This window comes from Cnephaeus nilssonii, assembly GCF_951640355.1.
Source record: "Cnephaeus nilssonii genome assembly, chromosome: 22".
Taxonomy (NCBI): domain Eukaryota; kingdom Metazoa; phylum Chordata; class Mammalia; order Chiroptera; family Vespertilionidae; genus Cnephaeus; species Cnephaeus nilssonii.
This window is the reverse complement of record NC_137093.1, coordinates 24,837,493-24,863,313: the sequence shown is the minus strand read 5'-3', so window position 1 is coordinate 24,863,313 and position 25,821 is coordinate 24,837,493. Positions and strand designations below refer to the sequence as shown.

At 44.9% G+C, this 25,821-nt stretch overlaps 1 protein-coding gene across 4 annotated transcripts in view; it reads left to right on the top strand.

Annotated features, from left to right (window-relative positions):
* CHEK2 (checkpoint kinase 2) overlaps positions 1-25,821 on the top strand; it is a 47,789-nt gene that overhangs the window by 20,745 nt on the left and 1,223 nt on the right. For all 4 annotated transcript variants that reach the window (XM_079763238.1, XM_079763239.1, XM_079763236.1 and 1 more), the window contains 12 exons: positions 675-799; positions 902-1,049; positions 5,145-5,235; positions 11,067-11,172; positions 13,060-13,113; positions 14,827-14,888; positions 16,316-16,415; positions 18,287-18,373; positions 19,440-19,603; positions 19,831-19,946; positions 21,490-21,575; positions 24,718-24,798. In XM_079763238.1, coding sequence (XP_079619364.1) covers positions 675-799; positions 902-1,049; positions 5,145-5,235; positions 11,067-11,172; positions 13,060-13,113; positions 14,827-14,888; positions 16,316-16,415; positions 18,287-18,373; positions 19,440-19,603; positions 19,831-19,946; positions 21,490-21,575; positions 24,718-24,798 — 1,220 coding nt within the window. The remainder of the gene's footprint in view (positions 1-674; positions 800-901; positions 1,050-5,144; positions 5,236-11,066; positions 11,173-13,059; positions 13,114-14,826; positions 14,889-16,315; positions 16,416-18,286; positions 18,374-19,439; positions 19,604-19,830; positions 19,947-21,489; positions 21,576-24,717; positions 24,799-25,821) is intronic.

The window sequence follows — 25,821 nt, the reverse complement described above, 5'->3', positions numbered from 1 at the left end:
GTGCCTGCAACCAAGGTACATGCCCTTGACCGGAATCGAACCTGGGACCTCTCAGTCCGCAGGCCGACGCTCTATCCACTGAGCCAAACCGGTTTCGGGTTAATCTTATAATCTATGTAATAAAAGCCTAAGTGACCTTTATGGCAGAACAACCAGAACGACTGGTAGTATGATGTGCACTGACCACTAGGGGGCAGATGCTCAACACAGGAGCTGCCCCCTGGTGGTCAGTGTGCTCCCACAGGGGGAGCACCCTCAGCTAGAAGATGGGCTCACAGCTGGCGAGCACAGTGGCCGTGGTGGGAGCCTCTAAGGAGCAGCAATCTGAGTGGTAAGGAGCAGCGAGCAGGAAAGCAGTAAGGAACAAGGGGTCCTGGACTGCAAGAGGGATATCCAACTGCCAACTTAGGCCTAATCCCTGGGAGCGGGCCTAAGCTGGCAGGTGGACATCCCCCGAGGGGTCCCAGACTGCTAGAGGGTGTGGGCTGGGCTGAGGGACCCCCCCCACCCAGTGCATGAATTTCATGCACCGAGCCTGTAGTATCTTGATAAACATCTATCATTTTGATTGCCTTCTTCGTCTGTTTTCCTACTCGTGGATTTTATGAGCAGTTTTTAAAGGTGTTTGATAAATGACACTCCACAGCCCCCTGGTGTGTGCTTCTGTGTTGCAGAGTGTGTTAATGACAGCTACTGGTTCGGGAGGGACAGGAGCTGTGAATACTGCTTTGATGAACCACTGCTGAAAAGAACGGATAAATACCGAACTTACAGCAAGAAGCACTTTCGGATTTTCAGGGTAGGTGACAAGGAGCCACATATGTGGGAGAGCTGGTGGTCTAGTCCTCACGGTTAAAACTTAAAAAACAACAACTTGGAAATAAAATGTTCTCCGTCTTAGGAAATGGGACCTAAAAACTCGTACATCGCATACATAGAAGATCACAGTGGGAACGGAACCTTTGTGAACAGGGACCTTGTAGGGAAGGGAAGACGCCTTCCTTTGAGTAACAATTCTGAAATTGCACTGTCAGTGTGGAGTAACAAAGGTAAACCATTATTTTATGGCTGTCGGGGTTTTTTTTCCCTCCCATATAAAAGGAAAATTGACATTGTGTTCTTTGCAGAAAGTGGTTTAGGTAAAAAAAAAAAAGGATGTAGGTTACCATTCAAGATTCTACTCAGTCCTTGTTGCATTTTTAAAAAATATATATTTTATTGATTTTTTTACAGAGAGGCGGGGAGAGGGATAGAGAGTTAGAAACATCGATGAGAGAGAAACATTGACCAGCTGCCTCCTGCACACCTCCCACTGGGGATGTGCCTGCAACCAAGGTACATGCCCTTGACCGGAATCGAACCTGGGACCTTCCAGTCCACAGGCCGACGCTCTATCCACTGAGCCAAACTGGTTAGGGCCCTTGTTGCATTTTTAAATTATGAAAAAGTTGCATCAAGTCAGGCTTCCTAAGGTTTAATTGGAATAAAATATTCATTTTATTTAAAGTCATATGCTGTCCATTAAGATAGTTCATAGTTTAGCCCTAGCTGGTTTGGCTCAGTGGATAGAGCATCCGGCCTGCGGACCAAAGGGTCCCAGGTTCAATTCTGGCCAAAGGCACATGCCAGGGTTGCGGGCTCAATCTTCCCCAGTAGGGGGTGTGCAGGAGGCAGCCAATCAATGATTCTCATCATTGGTGTTTCTATCTCTCTATCCCTCTCCCTTTCTCTCTGAAATCAATAAACATATATTTTAAAAAAAGATAGTTCATCGATTAATGCATTTTATACCACATCAGTCTTAGGTAGCTATGAGTTGTTTTAGGCCATTATTTCATCTCCCTCATTCTTCCCTTCATTCCTTCCATTCATTTGTTTCTACACATATTTATCGAACTCCTATTATATGCCAGGCATTGAGCTATGTTGTTTTTGTGTGTGTGGCAATTTTAATTTAGACCTTCCACCTTCTTAAATACCACTTGGTTATCCTCTGAAAGTGGAGGTGTGTATCTTCATCATCAGGTAGCATTTTGTAAGTATCCACACCTAAAACTTCATGTAAACTGGATAAATTGTCTTTCAACTCAGAATAATTGACAAAAACAACCTACAGAGTTAAACGAAGCTCACGGTGATTTTAAAACCTTGGACAACAGGAATACTCTTGTTTCTTTAGTAATAATACATTTGAAAGCCCCACAGAGGCCTGCCTGGGTGGGTCAGTTGGAGCATCGTCCTGTACACCAAAAGGTTGCAGGTTCGATGACGGATCAGGGCACCTACCTAGGTTGTAAGGTTAATCCCACGTCGGGGCACGTAAGGGAGGCAACCATCGATGTTTCTCCTCCCCTCCCCCCTTTCTCTCTCAAATCAATAAAAATATATCTTCGGGGTGAGGATTAGAAAAAACATACAAAGCCCTAACCGGTTTGGCTCAGTGGATAGAGCGTCGGCCTTCGGACTCAAGGGTCCCGGGTTCGATTCCGGTCAAGGGCATGTACCTTGGTTTTAGGCATATCCCCAGGGGGGGCGTGCAGGAGGCAGCTGATTGATGTTTCTCTCTCATTGATGTTTCTAACTCTCTCTCCCTTTCCCTTCCTCTCTGTAAAAAATCAATAAAATATACTTAAAAATAAAAAAACATACAAAAACTCACAGAACTTCCCAAAACGATCTGAGAGTTGAATGACTTGGAAGGGCATGGGGATTTAACACCCTGAAAATATAGATCCCCACAGGCACTATCCCACAGATTCTGATTCAGTCATTCCAGGGATTTAAAAAATCCTTTCCTGGGTGATTCTCATGCAGTCATTCTTCAGACTGGCATCTGAGAATATGGCTGTACTGAGCATCCTGAAATGCATTTGATGATTGACTTACTTTTTCCTGCTCATGACTCTTTGTTTGCTCTCTGACATGGTCAGGCAGCTGCATAGGGTTTTGCTGTTGGAGAGCACGTGTTTGAGGAGCAACTGGGTGTTGAAATTTGACTTTTCCTCCACTTGACAAGCTGTGTGCCACCTTTTCCCCTGGGTCTGTCCACAGGGCACCTTTTCTAATCTGAACAAAGGTGTTGTATAGACCAAGGTTGGCCCTGGTTCAAATAGATCAAACTGGTACTCTGCAGGCTGCTCATCTCTATTGACCACTTATTGGGCATTTGCTGATGTTTGTACTTGGACATAAAATTCTAGATTTCTTTGAAAAAGATGGTCACACTGAGCCTAATCCCACACTGAGCAGAGGCTGCCTCTTGGTTTTGTTTTATTTGACGGGGGCTGCCTCTTTTAGGTGGACGGTGTGTTTTCATGTTCAAGTCCCCGCTTGTCCCCCGTTGCCTTAAAAGCTCAACCCAGCCTCAACTGCGTGTATGACCTTCCTGGCTTGTGTGGACAACTGGGTTTGTAGCCTCCGAAGCAGACCTGGATATTTGTGAGAAATACATCTCCAGAGCCCCTCAAATTCCCAGGTTCTCAGATGCCATTGGGACATGTAGGTTCATACATGTCCTCAAGCAGAGAGAAACAGTTGTACCCTGGGTGGCCAGCAGGTCTCACTAAGCAAGGGTCAGCCTCACATAGGCCAGCCTGGAATGAAGCATCCTGAGGTGGCTCTGATTTGTGTCAAGAGACTTGATCTCTAGTTGATCCAGGGAGGTCAAAACCTGTCACCTCAAATCCGAGAAACGCAAGGGTCTTAACAAAGTTCACTTTTTAAAAAAATATATATATTTTATTGATTTTTTACAGAGATGAAGGGAGAGGGAGAGAGAGTTAGAAACATCGATGAGAGAGAAACATCAATCAGCTGCCTTCTGCACACCCCCTACTGGTGATGTGCCCCCCAACCAAGGTACATGCCCTTGATCGGAATCAAACATGGGACCCTTGAATCCACAGGCCGACACTCCATCCACTGAGCCAAACCGGTCAGGGTGAAAGTTCACTCTTTCAAGACACTATAGGCAGTTGCAAATTTATCATTGATGACTTACTAGGATTGAAGTGTTTGATAACTGATTGCAAGCTTGGCCCACATGGATGGCTAAAAATGAGTAGGGTGGTTTTTAATCTGTTTTCATTTCTGAAATACAGCACGAATAATGGAGAAATAAGGGGGAGTTTGGGGGAAATTGCTATTTATTTAACTTTACAAGTAGGTTCAAGATGCTTTGCATCAGAAAATACCAGCTACGTAAAGGTATAAATGGCTAAGAGAAGATAATTCTAGTATGATAACCTATGGCCTACTTTTTACTAGGCTGTTGATTTACTTGCCCAGAACAGTTTTTTTCTAGGCTCAAACTAATTGCTTTTAGGTTCTGGTCGCATGCTAATTGGCACAGGTATTTTATTTTATTTTAAATAATTTTTTTTAAAAAATATATTTTTATTGATTTCAGAGAGGAAGGGATAGGGAGAGAGAGCCAGAAACATCAGTGATGAGAGAGAATCATTGATTGGCTGCCTCCTGCATGTCCCCCACTGGGGATCGAGCCTGAAACCTGGGCATATGCCCTGACTGGGAATCAAACCGGTAACCTCTTGGTTCCTGGGTAGACGCTCAACCGCTGAGCTACACCCGGCTGGGCTATTTTAAATAATTTTTAAAAAATATATTTTTATTGATTTCAGAGAGAAAGGGAGAGGGAGCGAGAGATAGAAACATCAATGATGAAAGGGAATCATTGTCGGCTGCCTCCTGCACACCTGCTACTGGGGATCGAGCTGGCAACTCGGGCATGTGCCCTTGACTGTAATCAAATCTGGGACCCTTCAATCTGTCGGCCAACGCTCTATCCACTGAGCCAAACCAGCTAGGGCAGCACGGGTATTTTATATTAGTGCAATTGATTAAGAAATCCCGAGTTCAAGGAATAAAACTAGTATTTATGTATGGATTTTATGCACTACAGTTGTGAGAATGAAGCTGTGTATCTCCATTGAAGAATGACATTTGTCATCATTTTCCATGGGTTTCATGACATTTAGCCTAGCTAAATAGTTTCTTTGGGGTTAGATAGTAAATGTAATTAAAACAATTGCCTTATATTCCATATGTTTACTAAAATTTAGGACCATTTACCTTCTCTTTATCTAATGAATTAATGAGACCTATTTCTGCCCTTTTTTCCTTAGTTTTTGTATTTTTCGATCTGACTGTAGATGACCAATCAGTTTATCCCAAGGAATTAAGAGACCAATACATCATGTCAAAAACGCTTGGAAGGTAAATTTTCTTTTTCTTATGGAAATTGTACTTAATTTTTTCTAAACATTTGTTACCGCTTAGTTTATTGTTCCTGGTTTTATTTTATTATTATTTTTTTCACATGCTTAAAGAGAAGAAGGGAGGGAGAAAGAGAGAGAGAGAGAGTGGGGAGAAGGAGAGAGAGAAGTATCAATGTGAGAGAGAAACATCAATTGGTTGCCTTCTGTACATTTCCCAACTGGGGATCAAACCCACAACCCAGGAATGTGCCCTGACCAGAAATCGAACCAGCAACCTTCTAGTGCACAGGAAGGCGCTCAACCATCTGAGCCATTCCAGCCAGGCTTGTTCCTGGTTTTATAATATTCACTAGTGGCTCAATGCACGAAATTCATGCATGGGGGTTGGGGGAGGTCTCCCTCAGCCCGGTCTGCACCCTCTCCAATCTGGGACCCCTCGGTGGATGTCCGACTGCCGGTTTAGGCCCGATCCAGTTGGACATCCCTCTCACAATCCGGGACCGCTGGCTCCTAACTGCTCCCCTGCCGGCCTGATTGCCCCCAACTGCCCTCCCCTGCTGGCCTGATCACCCTCAAGGCTTTTATTAGTATAGATTATTTATTTCTAATATAATTGTAGGCCACTAATTTATAATACATGAGTGTGTTATTGGTTTACTTAGTAATGTCCGATTGAAATGAATATTTTTTCCTTATAAATTTTACCTGTAATAACTTCTTAAAAGCAGTTTTAGTGAGATATAATTCACATGCCATACACTTCATTTAAAGTACAATTTAGTGATTTTTTCTTTTTTTTTTTTTTTTTTTTTAAATATATTTTATTGATTTTTTAACAGAGAGGAAGAGAGAGGGATAGAGAGTTAGAGAGAAACATCAATCAGCTGCCTCCTGCACACCCCCCACTGGGGATGTGCCCGCAACCAAGGTACATGCCCTTGACCGGAATCGAACCTGGGACCCTTGAGTCCGCAGGCCGACGCCCTATCCACTGAGCCAAACCGGTTTCGGCACAATTTAGTGATTTTTGATATGTTCACAGAGTTGTGAAGCCTTTCACATAATCATAATCGATTTTAGAACATTTTATTACCTCCCAGAGAGAAATGTTCACTGCCTTTCGGTCCCCTCAGAATTGGTTACATCTTGGGAGGTGAAATGAAATTGACCATTGAATAGGGCAAAGCTCTCAAAATATTTGGTCTCAGGACCCCGTACAGCCTTAAAAATTACTGAGGACCCCAAAGGGCTTTTGTTCATGAGGCTTAAATCTCTATATTTTTGACCCTCAACCCGCGGAGTGAGTACATTTTTTCCATTGGTTTTTAGAGAGAGTAGAAGGGAAGGGAGAATGGGGGGAAGGAGGGAAAGAGAGAGAGAAACATGGATGAGAGAGAGACATATCTATTGGTTCCCTCCCACAAGTGCCCCAACCCGGGGTGGGTATCGAACCTGCAACCCAGGTAATGCCCTTGACTGGGAATGAACCTGTGGCCCACTGGTATGCAGGCTGGTGCTCTAACCTGTGAGCCATGCTGGCCAGGGCAAGGCTTAAATCTATTCATATTTACTATATCAGAAATTAAAATGGAGATATGTTAATATTTATCCTTTAAAGAAATAAACTCATGTATGTTAAGATAAATAACACTTTTAAATGAAAAAATGCTGATTTTCAAAAAGATGAATGAGAAGAAGGGCATTGTTTCACATCTTTCCTCATCTTTGCTAACTAGCTTACTAGAAGATGGCTAGATCCTGGTATTTTTCTTTATTTGGTCTGTTTTGATATCCTATGCCATGTACCCTCTGGAATGAGAATGAAAAAGGCAAATAATATCACATCTTAGCATTGTTCTGAAGATAATTTTGACTGTGGACATCTAGAAAGGGTCTTGGGTTCCTTTAGGGGTTCCCTGATCATACTTTGAGAACCGCCTCCTTAGGGAGGGTATTCAGGAAACCTTCACCACATGCCAGTGTCCTTCGCCCTACCACTCCTTCCCCAGTCCCCAAGACCTTTCTACCCGCTGCTATTTTACGAATATGAAAATGGAAAATAATAGGAGGAAATAATCAACCATATTCCTGCCACATAGAACCAAGCACAGCGTCCTCTATAGGACCACCTGTAGGAGATATTTCAGTTGATGGGCATTACAGTCAGTAAAACTCATCATGTTTTCACATTTGCATTGGCTGCTTGGAAGCTCATAGCCAAATTTGTGTCCACCCTTAAGAAATATGTGGGACTCTTATTTTTTTACCTAAGGGAGGATTCCATACAAATCCTCTAACGTGTGGCAGGAAACAGAAACTTAAATGAGTCCGTTAAGAAATTTATTGGCTCTTCTGGCCCTGGCCAGGTAGCTCAGTTGGTTAGAGCATTGTCTGTCCTGATATACCAAGGTTGTGGGTTCAATCCCAGGTCAGGGTAAATACAAGAATCAGCCAACGAATGCATACATAAGTGGAACAGCAAATTGATGTTTCTCTTTCTCTTTCTCCCTTCCTCTCTCTTAAAAAAAGAAAGAAAGAAATTTATTGGCTCTTGTAATTGGGAAATACAGGGGCACAGCAGACTTCAGGCATGGCTCGACCAGGAGGCCTTTGAGCTTTATGCCATTCTTTGAGCTCTGATTATCTACTTGGCTTTGTCTGCGGCCAGATCTAAGGGCTCCCACCGTGTTGCCAGGGCTCTGGCTCCATCCCTCGATTCAGCTGCTCTTTGTGGCCCTCCTATAGAACTACTTTCTCTGGGTGGCAGGAGAAATGGCTTCCAGGAATGCCACATTCCTGTTTTCCTTCTTCCAGAAACCACAGCAGAGAGAACTGTTTCTCCCCCAACATCAGCCTTTGATTCCAGGGCAAACCCCTGATTGGCTTAATTTTACATGTCGCACTCCCCCCCCCCCCCCGCCCCGCCCACATCGTTCTAGTAGTGCATGTTGTACTATTAGACATTCCACTGGACTCAGGGAAGATTTCTCAGGCAAAAGGTGGCTGTGAGCTGCAGCGGAAGGGGAATTGGAAAATGTTCAAGACATTTATTTATTTATTTTGTTAATCCCCATCCAAGGATATTTTACCATGGATGTTTAGAGAGTAGAAGGGAGGGAGGGTGAGAGAGAGAGAGAGAGAAACAGAAACATCAGTGTGAGAGATGCATCAATTGGTTGCCTAAATGTAAGAAGTAAAACTGTAAGAAGAAATCATGACCTTTGATTTGGCAGCGGTTATTGAAATGTGGAACCAAAGCACAAGCAACAACAGAAAAAATAGATAAATGAGACTTCCATCAGATTTAAAAACTTTTTGTGCATCAAAAGACATTGTCAGGAGAGTGAAGTGCAACTCCCAGAATGAGAGAAAATATTGACAAATCATATATCATAAGGATCTTGTATCCAGAATAGAGAACTCTTAACGACTCAGCAGCAAAAAGATAACCCAATTTAAAAATGGGCAAAGGAATGAAATCGACGTTTCTCGATATACAAATGAGCAAAAACCACATGAGAAGATGTGTAGCATCGCTAGTCATTAGGGAAATGCAAACCAAAACCACAATGAGATACCACCTCACACCCTAGGATGGTCATAGTAAAGGAACGGGAAATAGTGTTTGTGAGGATGTGGTGAAATTGGAATCCCCCCATACCCTGCTGGTGGGGATGTAAAATGGTGCAGCCACTGGGGGAAATAATTTGGTGGTTTCTCAAAATGTTAAGCAGAATTACCATATGACTCAGCAATTCCCTTTGTAGGTATATCCCCCCTCGATTGAAAACAGGTGTTCAAACAAAAACACATGCATGAATGTTCATGTCAGCTCTATTCACAATAGCCAAAAGGTGGAAACAACCCAAGTGTCCGTCAACAAGGGAATGGATAAACAAATGTGATATATCCAAACAATGAAATATTATCTATATATATATAAAAGCCTAAGCGACCGTTATGACCAGACGACCGGTCGGTAGCTATGACGCACACTGACCACCAGGGGGCAGATGCTCAACACAGGAGCTGCCCCTTGGTAATCAGTGCGCTCCCACAGCCAACCTCCCATGGCCGGCCAGCCTCCTGCGGTCCCTCCCCCCGGCCAGCCGGTCCTGATCGGGACTGGGCAAGATGGCCACGATCGGCCCCAATTGCAGGCCAGGCTGAGGGACCCCAACCATGCATGAATTCGTGCACCGGGCCACTAGTTTAGCTATAAAAAGGAATTAAATAATGATACATGCTATAGCATGGATGAATCTTGAAAACATGTTAGGTGAAAGAAGCCAGTCACAAAAAGCTATATATTGTATGATGTTATTGTTTATGAGATATTCGAATTAGGCAACTTCATAGACAAAAAGCAGATCCGTGGTTGCCAGGGGCTAGGGGCACGGTAGAATGGGAGAGTGAAAACTTAGTACATATGGGTTTCCATAGATAAGAGTGATGGTTGTACATTGTAGATGTACTTAATGCCACTGAATTAATACACTTTAAAATGATTACAATGGTAAATTTTATGATCCTATATAATAAAATATGCTAAGTATCTGTTTGTTAGACCAGTCGCTATGATGCGCACTGACCACAAGGGGGGCAGATGCTTCGATCGGTAGGTTAGCTTGCTGCTGAGGGTCTCCCTACCCCTCCCCGTGCCCCCCCCCTAGCCATCTGGACTGGGTGAGAAGGACTGGACACGCCCTGGAGCCCTCCTGCGATTCCTCCCTGGCCCCGATCGTGCAACGAACGGTTGGTTCCCTTGGCCTGGCCTGCACCCTCTCGCAATCCAGGACCCCCCAGGGGATGTCAGAGAGCCAGTTTTGGCCGATCCCCACAGGCCAGGCTGAGGGACCCCACTGGTGCTGTGCACCGGGCCTCTAGTATGTATATGTACAATATACAATAAAAAAGATGTCATGGAAAACACTTCACACCACCCTAAACCCATAATAGTTATGGTGGTTTACTTCATACGTTAATGAATGATTGGTACTTAAGGAGGCATGACCTTGGGCTGACCCCAAGCTTTGGCGAACAGAGCCTGTATCGAATTAACTATGTACTGGGTGGTATCCTAGGTTAGCGTTTTCTCCTCTATTAGAGTATCCCAATTAATTGCCAGTCTTTGCAAGCAGGTTATAATACTTCTGGTTTCTTAGGTATTGGGATTTTATTTAGGGTGCAGTTCATGGCATCAACTGCTTATGCACTTTCTTTGAAGACAAAAAATCAAGAAATGCATCGATGGAAGTAATTTGCAGACGTTGTCTGCTGTAGCTTGCTCAGGCCCTCATTTTTGCCGGGGTCTTTTTTTGTTTGCTGTTTGGTCTCCGAGATAAGTCAGTTCTCTCCGATTTGTTGTTAGTGTCTTTAGTAGACGTTTACCATCTGAAGTGACAGTACGACAAGTCTGTCTCTGCTCAAAAAAAGTGGGATTTGGAGCTGACCCGGTGTTGTTGGATGGTCCACATTTACCTATGCCCTTGACATGCTAGGTTGGTGAGGTTTCACCGTGTTCTCGATAAATAGGGACAATGGAAGGATTGTATATGGACTGCGTGCGAGAGAGAGAGAGAGAGAGAGAGAGAGAGAGAGGGGGGGGGAGGGTGAGGGGGAGGGAGAAAGAGAGAGTGTGAGAAAGAGGGAGCGATCTTGTGCAGGGCCCATTCTAACGTTCTCTGTTTTCCGATTTTTTAGCGTACGTGCTGGGGAAGCTAGCACTGGACCGCCTTTACCTTGTAATAGTTGAGGCCAACTTGGGCGTGGTGGGTCTCCTGATTAAAACCAGAGTCTGACAATCACTTTCTGTGTGTTTCCTTGTAGCGGTGCCTGTGGTGAGGTGAAGCTAGCCTTTGAGAGGAAGACATGCAAGAAAGTAGCCATAAAGATCATCAGCAAAAGGAAGTTTGCTATTGGCTCTGAGAAAGACGTAAGGACCTGTGTTTGGCTACTCAGCTGTTCTTTAACATTCTTAATTTCCCAGAATAGTTTTGGAATGGTCATGTTCCATGTCAGGAAGAATTTACTGCTCAGATATGTGAATTTGCATTGAAAGAACATTGAAAAATTTTGAGTGTATTCAACTACCCTAGAAACTTATAATTTGGTTCCAAAAGATAGTTGGTTGTACATAATGTACTAGCAGGAAGTTGATTTTTCCCCCCCTCCTTCTAAGTTGTCACAAGACTGTTTTTACAATAAATGAAAGGAAATTAGGGGGGGGGGGGGAAATCCAGCCATATCCCCACCACTGTAACTCCACAGCTGTTTTCAGTTTTCTTTTTCCTTTCTAGTCTTTGTTCATGTGAATTCGTGTTTTTAGATGGTTGAAATCACATTGTATATACAATTTTCTATCCTGCTTTTCCATACAAGCATTAAGGCATAAACTTTCCCCTAATAGATCCTTTTTGATGGTCAAGTCTCTATTTCATCGACTTCATCATAATGTCTTCAACCATTTCTCCGGCTGGTCGTTTAGATAATTTCTAATTCTTTGCTCTTCCCAGTCAATGTGGCAATGAGTATTTTTGTGTTTATAGATTTTAAAAAAAATCTTAATTATTTTCATAGTCTCTTTCTATACTAGCCATTTGTTTTGTGGGATACACTTTTACTGCGTGAGTGAAATGGCCAAATGTATTGGTCTTTCAACACATGATTCCACAAAGTAATGTAAAATGTGATCTGTAATCACGTTTCCTCTGTGGCCAGCTGTTTCTGGCTATTATACTTTAACATTCTTTAAAGATCAATCTCCCCCTCCCGTTCCCCCCCCCGCCCCCCCCGCCCCCCACACACACAATGCCATTCTCACATAGCAAGAGGAATTTCCTTTCTGTGTTCACTTTGTTATAGAGTTTTCCCCTGTGATTCTGGATTTGTTTCCCATTTGTGGAAGAAAATGCCTACCAGATTCTTAATGACTTGCAGCAAAATTTTAGTTCTTAATTTCATCTTTCAAATCATCGTGAACTCTTTTAGACCTCTCTGTCATCAGAGCACACCCTGACTTAGTAATGAGTTTAACGGCTTACAGGAAGGGGCAGGCTTTTAAAATTAAACATCTGGGTTTCTTAGCTGAAGTCCATTTTACATAAATATGTAATTCTATATCCTCTGCGCTGGTGGAGGGTGTAGCCCATGAGGTTGAGTAACTTGATTCATCCTTTCGGAGTTGTAAGGGAGAACAACTTCAGGATCCTGAACCTTCCTCTAGTTAAAAGTCTCAATAAATATGTCAGCCTGCAGTTGAAATTGAAACCTATGTCTGTTGTATTATGAGATATTTGACTTGATAGTTTCTTCATATAGCTTAATAAAATAACCTTTTTGTCAGCGGTGTTGTTCTATAATTTTTATGACTGCAAACAATTCCACAGCTAATGAGACAAGCAGAATTTACCAGGTAAGCATGGGAACAGTGGAAATACTTGTTTTTGGCTGTGGGAACTGGAGCAGTTGGCTTCCTTTCTCTGAGCCTCAGTTGCTCCATCTGTAAAATGGGGATAATTATGGAAACCAGTTCGCTTGGGGATTATGAGGCTTATGTGACATTATCCTTTTAAATAAAGAGCTTGGGATAAAGCCTGGTCATTTATTGAATGCTTCCTATTTGCCATGCACTTAACTAGTCTAGAATGATTTTAAGTGAGTTGTTTAAATGATTGATCTACAGGCCTTGATTTCTCTATATGAGTAGAGATGGGTTTGGAACTCAGGCAGCTGTTACTCCACTAAGTTTAACTGTAAACATTTTCTAAATATTGGCAATTATTATTAATAATAAACTCTAATGTTATTTTATTTATTAAAGGATCCAGCTCTCAATGTTGAAACAGAAATCGAAATTTTGAAAAAATTAAATCATGTAAGTACTTCTGTGAAATATGGCCCATTCTTAAAATCATTTATCTTAAAATAAGGGAGGAGTGCAAAGCATTTCAATATAATAAAGCTAGCATGAAATGTGAGTTCCTTAATCGTGTGTGTACATGTGTGTGCATGTGCACGCATATGTGTGTTTAGTTGTCATTTAGCTGGAAAGAGCTTTACCCTGAACTTTTGAAAGGACAATACTGTGTAAAGATTTCATGATTAAATAATTATGTGATATTTATACTGATTGAGTTCTTGAACAGAAGACACAGTAAATCTCTTACATTTCATTTATTTTTTAATCTTCACCAAGGATATTTTCCCATTGATGTTTAAGGAGAGTGGGAGAGAGAGGGAAAGACAGAGAGAAACATCGATGTGAGAGAAACACATCGATTGGTTGCCTCCTGCACATGCCCTGACCAGGGCCTGGGCTGGGCAGGAGCCTGCAACCAAGGTACATGCTCTTGACTGGAATCGAACCCGTGACCCTTTGGTTTGCAGGCCGACACTCTGTCCACTGAGCCAAACCGGCTAGGGCAAATCTCTTAACTTTCATATCTCCTTGAAAATGGGAGGATCTTGTAACATTCCCCTGTGGTTCCATTTGTGCAGAGCTGAATAGCCCGCCGTCCGGCAACATGACGGGCACCCACCTGACCTGCTTTCCATTCATGCTCCTTGTCAAGCTCCTCCCGGTTATGAGATGTCCTTGCGTATCTTGAAGCATAATAATCTCTATTTTGTAAAATGACTGTTTAAAATCCTCTGCTGTTTTTAAATGATCCCTCGTTCTATGTAGTCAACTCTGTTATTTTTTAGACATACAGAATAGTCTCTTATTCTGTAAATTAACGTTACTTTTTAGCTTAAATGAATAACAGGGAAAATAAAGTTAGCTGTCTGACCTTGCAGGCTAGCCATCTGACGTAAGGGGCTGATACTACTCCCTGTTAGTTATGTACTCAAGGTTATAAGCTGTCTGCAAAAAGAACTTAACACAAAGCTCTTTGTAAAGTCTGCAGAAGGTCCGGAACCCCCATATTTGGGAGACAAAGAACTGGAAGCATATAAATAGGGAACGCCTCCTCCATGTTTTTGCTCAGAATCTTGGGAGTCAGCTCCCTCTGGGCCCGCTGGCGTGAATCCAGACTCCTAATGAATTGGCTTGTTAAGGCGTCCTGTGTTCCGCTTGCTGATTTACGATACAACAATCTGTGCAATGAGGAGGGAACTGGGAGAAGACCGGCCTGCCTTCCTCGGTGCCATCCTTATGTGAAACGTGAACCAGTCCCTTGCTAACTTGGTGGGGTGGCGAGTTCCTTGTACGTCCTCACTGAGGAGCCACATTAATTCTGTTCTGCCCTCTCCCCTGCGTGAGCTTCAAAGTGTCCCAGGACGGGGCCCAATGCCTGGTCTTGGCCTCCCTGACTCTCTAGGCTCGATGTTCGGTAGGTTATGTTCATGAAATACATTTCGACTTAAGATATTTTCAGCTGATGGGTTTATCAGGATGTAAACCCATCGTAAGTCAAGGAGCATCTGTATTTCAGACCATAGCGTTTTCGAGACTAAGTCATCCCTCACTTCGACGAATTTGTTGACTTTGGGTATTTAGACAAACTTACAATATTGCTGGGAGTCCTGCTCTCGTGGTTTTTCCTCTTGGGAGCTTCTCACTACGTTCCCTCTTCTCCCTCTTTAGCCGTGTATCATCAAGATTAAAGACTTTTTTGATGCCGAAGATTTTTATATTGTTTTGGAATTGTAAGTAGTAAGCTTCTTGATCTGTTTCCATTTCAATGCTTATTGAAAGGCGAATGCTGGCTTGCATTTCTCGTCCTGGGGACCCGGGACAGATGCGTGTGGTGGGGTGGGGCCCACAGAGTGCTCGAGGGGTTTCCTACCGTATCCGCAACCCCTCCGTGTTTCCAAAGGCAGGTGGCTGCGAGGGCCCAGGCCCCGGATCTGAGGCCGGTGTCTGAGTCCCACTCTGCAGGTGACGAGCTGACTGCCCACTGTTAGACCGCTCACAGTCATTCTCCTGGTGTTAAATGGGGTGATCATGACACCCCATTTGATGAGAGAGAATCATGGGTCGGCCGCCTCCTGCACACCCCCGACTGGGGATGGAGCCCACAACCCGGGCCTGTGCCCTGAGTGGGAATCAAACCGTGACCTCCTGGTTCATAGGTCAGCACTCAACCACTGAGCCACACCAGCCGGCCTCTTCTCTCTGTTTTTAAGAGGCAGAAACAAGATCAGAGAGGTTATGCCCTGACCGGTTTGTCTCGGTGGATAGAGCGTTGGCCTCTGGACTGAAGGGTCCCGGGTTCGATTCCGGTCAAGGGCATGTACCTTGGTTGCGGGCACATCCCCAGTAGGAGGTGTGCAGGAGGCAGCTGATCGATGTTTCTCTCATTGATGTTTCTGGCTCTCTCTCCCTCTCCCTTCCTCTCTGTAAAAATCAATAAAATATATTAAAAAAAAAAAAAAAGATCAGAGAGGTTACAGAATTTGCCCAAAGCACCTTGGCTGGGAAGTTGTGGCGTTGGGCTTTAGTGCCCTGATGATCTGATCGTCTCCTCCTGCTTGCTGCTCTATGCCAGTCTCAGAGTCTAACTGGGAGTGTGATTAAAACGCAAACTCCGGGCCCTGCCTCGGATCCACGGAGTCAGATTTTTAAAAATATATATATTTTATTTTATTTTATTTTTTAAAATATATTTTATTCATTTTTTACAGAGAGGAAGGGAGAGGGAGAGAGAGTTAGAAACATCGATGAGAGAGAAACATCGATCAGCCGCCTCCTGCACACTCCCCACTGGGGATGTGCCCACAACCAAGGTACATGCCCTTGACCGGAATCGAACCTGGGACCCTTGAGTCCGCAGGCCAATGCTCTATCCACTGAGCCAAACCGGTTAGGGCAGGAGTCAAATTTTTTAAAGCCCTCCAAGTGTCTGCACTGCCCACTGCACCCTCCTCCCATCTTTCCTTGTTTCCTAGTATCCACTGGGGACATCTTCCTTGTGGAGGAAGCTTATTACCTCATTGCCTTGACAACGGGAGTCACGGGTGAATAAAAATGGCAGCCCTTTGCTTGTCTTCAGGAGTTTGTTCTGTTTGTGTTATTGTCCACCCAATGAGTTTCCCTCCAGGCGTGAACGCCCTGCTGTGCCCGTGTGTTTCAGGATGGAAGGGGGCGAGCTGTTTGACAGGGTGGTAGGCAACAGACGCCTGAAAGAAGCGACGTGCAAACTGTATTTTTACCAGATGCTCCTGGCTGTACAGGTAAGGAGCCCACGGTGCTTATGACCGCCTACTTTCTGGCCGGCGAATTACTCTCTGAGTGTGTCAGAAAGTGAGGGAGCTTGGAGGAAAACCTGGGGAACAGAGTGTGTGTGTGTGTGTGTGTGTGTGTGTGTGTGTGTGTGTGTGTTGTTTGTTCGGTTCTTGGCAAAAACATCTCCCCCTTTGACTCAGATGAGAAAGCGCTTGCTGTGAAGCTTAAGAGAGAGGAAGAAAGGGAGTTAAATAAACACGTGGTCCCCGAGTCTTCTCTTTAGCTTGGAGGTATTTGTGGCGGGGCATTGATTGCTACTTCTGCCTGATCCTTGTAGAATCTCCCCTTATCTCTCTTTAAAAAAACACACCAAAAGCTCTAGCTGGCTTGGCTCAATGGATAGAGCGTCAGCCTGCAGACTGAAGGGTCCCAGGTAGCTGGCTTGGCTCAATGGATAGAGCGTCAGCCTGCAGACTGAAGGGTCCCAGGTTCCATTCCAGCCAGGGGCACATGCCTGGGTTGTGGGTTCAATCCCCAGTGGGAGGCAGAAGGCAGGAGGCAGCCAATCAATGATTCCATCTCATCATTGATGTTTCTATCTCTCTCCTTCTCCCTTCCTCTCTGAAGTCAATAAAGAAAAAAAATAAAAATAAAAAACACACCAAAAAAACCCCATATTTATTGATTTCAGAGAGGAAGGGAGAGAGAGAAACATCAATGATGAGAGAGACTCATTGATTGGCTGCCTCCTGCACCCCGCCGCCGCCCCCTCTCCCCTCCCTTACTGGGGATCAGCCCACAACCCAGGGCATGTGCCCTGACTGGGAATCATACCCGGGTCCTCTTGGTCCATGGGACGATGCTCAATCCACTGAGTCACCACAGCCCGGCCCCCCTTACCTCTTGGTGGGGGCGGAGCAGGTATGAGGACAAGGCTGGCAAGTTGGGGTGATTGTGACATCCTGGTCGCTCCCCGTGGCTGGTGCTAGGCGTTCCTTCATAGCCAGCATGTTCCCTGCAGCGCCAGGCTGGCGGGCTGCCTTCTCCTCACTCCACGGAAGAGCTGCGTGGAGGGACAGCTGGTGGCATTCTGCCTGCTTTGAGGAACACCCTTTCTCAAACCAGAATTTGGTCGTGGCGCTTCTCAGCCAAGGTCTCTTCCCTTGCAGACCCACTCTGTGCAGGAAAGGCGGTGTTGAGATGATTTTGCCCAACGGAGCACATTTAAGGTAGCTAGGCTAGGCTCGCTGTTCGGTAGGTTATGTTCATTAAATGCATTTCGACTTGAGATGTTTTCAGCTTATGGGTTTATCAGGATGTAACCCCATCGTAAGTCAAGGAGCATCTGTATTTCAGAGCATAGCGTTTTCGAAGACGAAGGAATTCCTCACTTCGGCGAATTTGTTAACTTTGGGTATTTAAACAAACTTACAATATGCACTTCACAGATTCCCTTGAAGGATATTATTCTCAGGGTTGGAATAACCAAATGTATCATCCTGGTGGGACTTTTATGGTTTATTGTATAATGTGGTCTTCAAAATATTTTATGTCACCCATTTATATTTTTCTTTTTGAAATTGACACCTCACGTCTCTGCCAACCTGAAGGTTTATTACCTTGAAAAGTGAAGTAAAAGGCCCACCTGCTGTCCTAAGTTGCCTTTTTCATTTCTGAACTTTTTAAAGACTTTCTTGAAAACAAATTTGTAAACCCTCACCCCTTTACCCAGGAGTTTTTCTGTGATTTGGGGAAATATATTTGTGAGTAATGTGGCTTACCGTTTCACCCCGATGTAAGACGTACGTGCTGTGTGTGTGTTGTCTCTACTCACATGCATACTCCTTAAATTAAGCACCATGCCTCCCTTTCTGTGTAGTACCTTCATGAAAATGGTATTATACATCGGGATTTAAAGCCAGAGAATGTTCTACTCTCATCTCAAAAAGAGGACTGTCTGATAAAGGTAAGAAATGTATGTTCTGTATGTGGCCATTCCAGTAGATTTCTGTTCAGAAACTGTTAGGTTTATCAGGTAAAAAGTATGAGCATAAAAATGTTGAGACTTTGATCTTTCCACTTTTAGCAATTATTTTTACAGATCAGGTGGTATTTATTGTTTTTTTAAAAATTTAAAAAAAAATAGATTTCTTTATTGTTTCAGAGAGGAAAGGAGAAGGAGAGAGAGATAGAAACATCAATGATGAGAGAGAATCATTGATTGGCTGCCTCCTGCACACCTCCTACTGGGGATCAAGCCCGCAACCCAGGCATGTGCCCTTAGCGGGAATCGAACCTGGGACCCTTCAGTCTGCAGTCTGACACTCTATCCACTGAGCCAAGCCGGCGAGGGTGGTATTTATTGTTTTAATCCAGATTCTAATGAGCTCCATTGTGTACAAGCCACTTTTATGTTCAGAGGGAGGGAGAGTTACCTAAATGGAGGGTAAATTACATGCATCCCATCTCCTCCTTCCCTCTATCGGAGGCAGTGCTGCTAAAACCTGTCTTAGCTTTGGAATCTCTTAGTGATTAGAATGAATGAATAAAGGAATGAATGAATGAATAAGTACAATCATGTCGTCCAGGCTGCTCCTGTGGGTCTGTCTGTAAAGGTGGCACCCAGAGATACATTTTTCCCCCCAAGTTCTCAGATATGTGAGTGCGCAGCCAAGGCTGAGAAATCGGGGTCTAAGAGGAACCATGCATAACTAATCAGAATCCTGGAGGTCTGTGATAGGAGCTATAAACCTTTTGTAAGGTTACAGAGAACACAGATAAGTTGGCATAAAGCCTGGGCCTTGGAGATTTCTTGGCTCAGGAATTTAATATAAGCAAAATTAAATAACTTGAAAAAGCTCAGAATGGCCTTCAATTAGACACGAATTTGTAGATTCCAGATTAACAGCAGACATGAACTGTAGGGTGGAAACTGATCTAACCTGCCTGTCTTTGGGGGACTGGCAGACTATATTAATCTTTTTATTTTATGCTCTCATTAAAACTGATTCCTTTTTGTCTTTGATTTTTAGATTACTGATTTTGGGCAGTCCAAGATATTGGGGGAGACCTCTCTCATGAAAACCTTATGCGGTACCCCTACGTACTTGGCTCCTGAGGTTCTTAATTCCCTTGGGACTGCCGGATATAACCGTGCTGTGGACTGCTGGAGTTTAGGAGTTATTCTTTTTATTTGGTAAGAAACCATGGCTTCAGAGTCTGGTTGGAGTTCATTAGGTGAAATCAGAAACATGTCCAGGTAGAGGGGCTTGTGTTTAATTTAGGTCACTTTTTTTTTTTTTAACCATTGATTTATAGAACAATCGAATTTTTCATTATGCTGGGGGGAAGAAAGAAGTCTATCCGAATGCCACTGAGAATACCACTTGATTTCTTTTCCTTTCTCTCCCTACCACTACGAAGCCTTAGTGGGTATCCACCTTTCTCTGAGCATAAGACTCAAGTGTCCCTGAAGGACCAGATCACCAGCGGAAAATACAACTTCATTCCTGAAGTCTGGGCAGAGGTCTCCGAGCAGGGTATGGACACGGATGGGTTAAGAGTCGAAGGTTTGCTTACATGTGTGTGTGCTGTGGTGGGAGAGTTTCTTTTCGAATTCCATTATGTTTTCCTCTGCTGTCCATTCTGCTCTTACTTCCTGTTGTTTTGCACCATTTGAGAGGCAACAGGAGGTATGAGGAGCGCAGGCTCCAGAGCCAGGCAGCTCTAGACTCAAGTCCTGCCTGGGTCTGCTCTTTCTAGCTGTGTGACCTTAGGCAAGTGGCTTCAACTCTCTGAGTCTCCATTTTTTTCCCCTCTAAAATATTTCTTTATTGATTTCAGAGAGGAAGGGAGGAGAGAGAGAGAGAAACATCAGTGATGTGAGAGAATCATTGGTCGGCCGCCTCCTGCAAACCCCCCACTGGGGATCGAGCCCGAAACCCAGGCATGTGCCCTTGGCTGGAATCGAACCCTGGGACCCTTTAGTCCACAGGCTGACACTCTATCCACTGAGCCAATCCGACTAGGGCTCCTTTTTTTTTTTTTTTTTGTAAAGGGGTCACAATCAACCCCTACCTTAAAGGGTTTTTGGAAGGGTTAAGTACAACATACACAAGTGCTGGGTACCGATTTAAGTGTGCAAAATAAGTAACTTTTTATTTATTTTTTTAAGATGACAGTGGATTTATTTATTATTTTTAAAATTTATTTTATTGATTTTTTTTTTTTTTTACAGAGAGGTAGGGAGAGGCATAGAGAGTTAGAAACATCGATGAGAGAAAAACACCCATCAGCTGCCTCCTGCACACCTCCTACTGGGGATGTGCCCGCAACCGAGGTACATGCCCTTGATTGGAATCGAACTTGGGACCCTTCAGTCCGCAAGCCGACACTCTATCCACGGAGCAACACCGGCCAGGGCAACAAGTAACTTTTTAGTTACAGGGTTTCCTTTGAGTAAATAAGCATGTAAGAGTAAGTGTAACTAGTTACTTTGTGTTTAAGAATTTCACCGTGCAACTTTGTAATTCTCAAAAGAAAAAAGCAGAAAAGTAAAACTAAATGACAAATAACTGTAACAGAGTTGATAGTGTTAAATGTCAGTGTCTAAGGAATAATATTGTTGCAATACACAAGCCAGCCTCCACTTGTTGCTGGCCATCCAGGTTCCTGTCTGCCAAGCCTCTCGCAGTTCCAGGAGCCTCTCGCTGCCTGAGGAACTCTCACTATCAATCTGTGGGTCTCAGGGAGCGTGGGCTTGCTTCCTGGGTGTCTTAGAACTGGGTGTAAGTTCAGCTTTAATTAGTTTGAACTTGAATCCAGCCATGAGAGAAAGAGCAGAGAGGTAAGAGGTGGTGATGCCTGAGCAGGGAGCAATGGTCATTCCTGCTGTTCTCAGAGCACTCTGATGAATACAGAGAGTGAGGGAGGGTTAGGGGGCCCTGCCCACCACACCTGCTGACTCCTCGATGACCCCAGCCCCTCTCTCGTCTTTCTGGATGTTGGCCTGTGATTCTGGCATGCTGTTAATTTTTGCTGATTCAATGCATTTACCTTTCTCACTGGGGCTTATTGCTTTAGCTCTGGACCTCATCAAGAAGTTGTTGGTAGTGGATCCAAAGGCACGTTTTACGACAGAAGAAGCTTTGAAACACCCGTGGCTTCAGGTGGGTATGGGCGATGCCGCCTCGTAGCATAAAATACCTGGGCAGCCCTGAACTGTGCCTGAGAGATGAGGAAGAGGAGGGAAACACAGCGTTGGCTTTTTGGGTCTGTTTCCTGCAGCTGTTGTAGATGAAGCTTTAGGTGTGTGGGGTATGTAGATATGTGGGTGTGTCTTTGCGTGGTGTCTGGGTGCAATCTTTTTATTTTTATTTTATTTTAAAAATATATTTTATTGATTTTTTTACAGAGAGGAAGGGAGAGGGATAGAGAGTTAGAAACATCAATCAGCTGCCTCCTGCATATCCCCTACTGGGGATGTGCTTGCAAACAAGGTGCATGCCCTTGACCGGAATCGAACCTGGGACCCTTCAGTCCACAGGCCGACACTGAGCCAAACCGGTTAGGGCTGGGTGCAATCTTTTTAATCTTGATTCGTGGCTCTTGGATGGACAAGCTCACTTTATGGCCGGTCTTGGTTCCACTTGGCTTCCCGGGGCCCGCCGTTTGGCCGTGTGCCTTGGAGGAGTTGTTCTAACTCGGAATCTCATCCCCAGCTGGGCTCCCCTCTTCCCTCAAACCCTCTACCCCAAACAGGTGGGATGGGCTGCATTCCAGCCTCTTCCACTTTAAATCACGGGAGCAGGTGTTGGAGAGGAAGGGCAGCTTCCCTGGGGGGAGAATCTAACCATTTCTTAAGCCCAAGTGATTGGATGGAAAGGACCCCACTTGTTCGTGGAGAGGAAGCATGCCTTTCGTGCAGACTGCCTGTCACCTGCGCCTTCCAAGTGTGCATTACCTCTGCGTCCCTGCTGGGCGTCCAGCTGCCGTGGGGTTACGCGCTGAGCTCATCCCAGCTGCAGGAGTTGGAAGCCCTCTGTGGCTCTGCTGGGGTCATCCTTGGGTTAGGCATCAGCTGCAGCATGGGGCAGGTCTTCTGATGGATGTCAGGTCTTCTGTCAAGTGCAGTTCCATGCAGCACAGCCACCCCCCTTTCTAGGAACTTGCCTTTGGTCTCTCTGTTCCCTGTGGGGTGGAGACTGAACCATCCATCTCGGCACCGTGCTTCTGGGATTCTGGGAAGACCGTCGCCATTCTCTTCCTCTCCTAACCCTCCCCGCCTAACAGTTTGGCTCCGGTCAGCTCAGGTTGAGAGCAACCCATCCTTAACAGAAATTTTTAAAAAGTAGATATATGTGTTTGGGATGTTGACCTAGCAACAGCAGGCTCCTCACCGCCCCCCCCCCCCCCCCGTACCCCCGCCCAGCCAGAAACCTGTCAGATGATTTAGCACTTAATAGACCACACAGATCTGAAACCTCGGGGGCCCTGGAGAAAAGGAGTTTGGAAACAAAGGGTGCCTCTGCGTGTGGGATTTAATTTTGATGAGAAAGAAAAACATGGCTCTTTTCGTGTGCCCTAATAGGGAAACGCTTGGGGGCTAGATGTGGACGTAGAGGAGCTGTGTTAAGTCTTGAAAAAAAAAAAATGGAGCTGCCTAGTTAGGCCGTGGAACAGGTTGCATCTCCCCGGGATTTATGAACAAGAACAGCCTATTTTTCCTGTACTTTTTTGCCGCGAAAGAAAACCGCTATTAACAGCCAAGGCAAAGGCGAAGTTCAACCTGACGACGGGGGTCTCACTTGGATCCTCTTTTGTCTGCATTTTGTTTTGGCAGCAAAAGGTGGAGTGAACATCGAATGAGGACAAGGATGCAGAGTGCTCACACCTGCTAGTGACAGTTTAGGTTTTATGTTGGGAAACTGCAGTGTTCTTGAAGAAGCCAAGTGGTCTGGTGGGTCTGGCACTGGACTGAGCACTGGGAATATGGTCTGTTTTGTCATCAGCAGAGGATCCAGTTTGGGGAGCACCCCTTAGATCCACTTTTTGCCTCACTTCCTGAAATAGAGGATTCCTTCCTGCTTGCCTCCGAGGCACCTTACAGTTTGTATTTTTTAAAAATATATATATTTTATTGATATTTTACAGAGAGGGATAGAGAGTTTGAAACATCGATGAGAGAGAAACATCGATCAGCTGCCTCCTTCACACCCCCTCCTGGGGATGTGCCCCCAACCAAGGTACCTGCCCTTGACCGGGATCGAACCTGGGACCCTTGAGTCCGCAGGCCGACGCTCTATCCACTGAGCCACACCGGTTAGGGCTACAGTTTGTATTTTTGAATAGATGTGGACATCTCAAAGAAAGGGCACTTACAGATACACATTACTGCCTGTGCTATGTGAAGGTAAAGAGCTCCTTTTACATATTATTGCTAATGGATGACTTGTTTTAAATAACAGGCCTAAGGAGGCTTGAGGTCAGCTCTGTTTGGCTGCATTGAAGAGCTGCCATCTGAGGAACATTCTAGTGTGGTTTCATTTCTTCATGCATTTAGTTTTAGTTTTTTATTTTATTTATATAATTGATTTCAGAGAGGAAGGGACGGGGGGGGGGGAGAGAGAGATAGAAACATCATTGATGAGAGAGAATCATTGATCAGCTGCCTCCCGCATGCCCCACACTGGGGACTGAGCCCGCAACCCGGGCATGTGCCCTGACCGGGAGTCGAACCGTGACCACCTGGTTCATAGGTTGACCCTTCTCATTGGACCCACGCTCCAGATATTGTGGGCTTGAAGTCCTTCTGGCGATTTGTACAGCACTTGCTGGGTGGGTTTCCCGAGGGTGCTGGGTGGCTTTGTGAGGATGGCCCCAGGAACTGGCCGCATGTTGGCAGGGAGCGGGGTGGGGGGTGGGGGGTGGGGGGCGACCTCCTGTTAAGACTGAGCAGCTGCACGGAGTCAGCCCCAGCCTCTGGCCTCCTGCTTGCCAGCGCAGCCAGGACCTGGGATGCTGGTTCTGAAAGTCTTTTGACTGCTTAGGTCTGTGGTTCTCTCTGACCCGCCAAGAGCTCTTGAGCATGTGGTTTTGATTCAGCCGGTGCTGATTGAGCGCTGCCTGCTGATTGGACTACTCGGGGAAGGCACGCGGTCCTCTCCTCCCAGAGCTTCAGCAAGCGCATGCCACTCAACTGGCAGACTCGGCGTCTTTGCCCACTTCTCGGTTTCCAGGGGCTTCCTGGCCCCATCCTCCGAGGAGCTGTCCCTCAAACACAGGCTGCTTATGTTTTCCATTTCTTTACAGGATGAGGACATGAAGACAAAATTTCAAAATTTGCTTTTTGAAGAAAATAAGTCAACGGCTCTACCCCAGTTCCCCGCCCAGGTATTCCAGATGATGGTCGTTAAATGCAGGCTACGTTTAAAGAGCCAGTGAGCAAGGATGATGAGTTTGAATAGTCTAATAAAAATTGCTTTACACACACACACACACACACACACACACACACTTAGGAATGATGTAGTAGATACTTTGTTTCAGCTTGATCTACTCCAGCACCCTTAGAAGATTTAATAATGAGCAGTATGCTTAATGCACTAGAGAAACACAGCTAGGGACTGTCATTGGAGAAGTCTCCTGCAAGGCAAGATGAAAAGACTCTGTTCGAGGCGCAAATAGAAATTAGTTGAAAATTTAAAAATGTGGGTGAGTGATGGGTGATTTATTGATTATAATTTTATTCCTCCATTGTTCTTTGTAAGTATAAGGTAATATCTGTTCATTCCGGTCCCACCTTCTTTTGGTGACTGATACCATCCTCTTCCCACTCCCCCCTTGCAATTCTATTTTATATATATTTATTTATTTATTTTTTTTTATTGATTTTTTTTTTTTACAGAGAGGAAGGGAGAGGGATAGAGAGCTAGAAACATCGATGAGAGAGAATCATCGACCAGCTGCCTCCTGCACACCCCCTACCAGGGATGTGCCCGCAGCCAATGTACATGCCCTTGACCGGAATCGAACCTGGGACCTTTCAGTCCACAGACCGACGCTCTATCCATTGAGCCAAACCGGTTTTGGCCCCTCTTGCAATTCTATAAACTGGAAAACAAAGACACAAAAAAGACTTGTCTTTCCACAAAAGAGCAAGATTTGGGGCTCCCAGTGAAAGGCATTGTCATCTCTTTAAATTTCATGATTTAGGAGAAGATGACCAAGAGGAGGCTGTGAATGCTGCTTACTGTCAATATATATCATTGAGCCCAGCCATTGTGGCTTATGGATTGAGCATGGACCCATGTACCAGGAGGTACCAGTTTGATTCCTGGTCAGGGCACATGCCGGGGTTGTGGGCTCCATCCCGAGTAGGGGGCGTGCAGGAGCAGCCGGTCAATGATTCTTTCT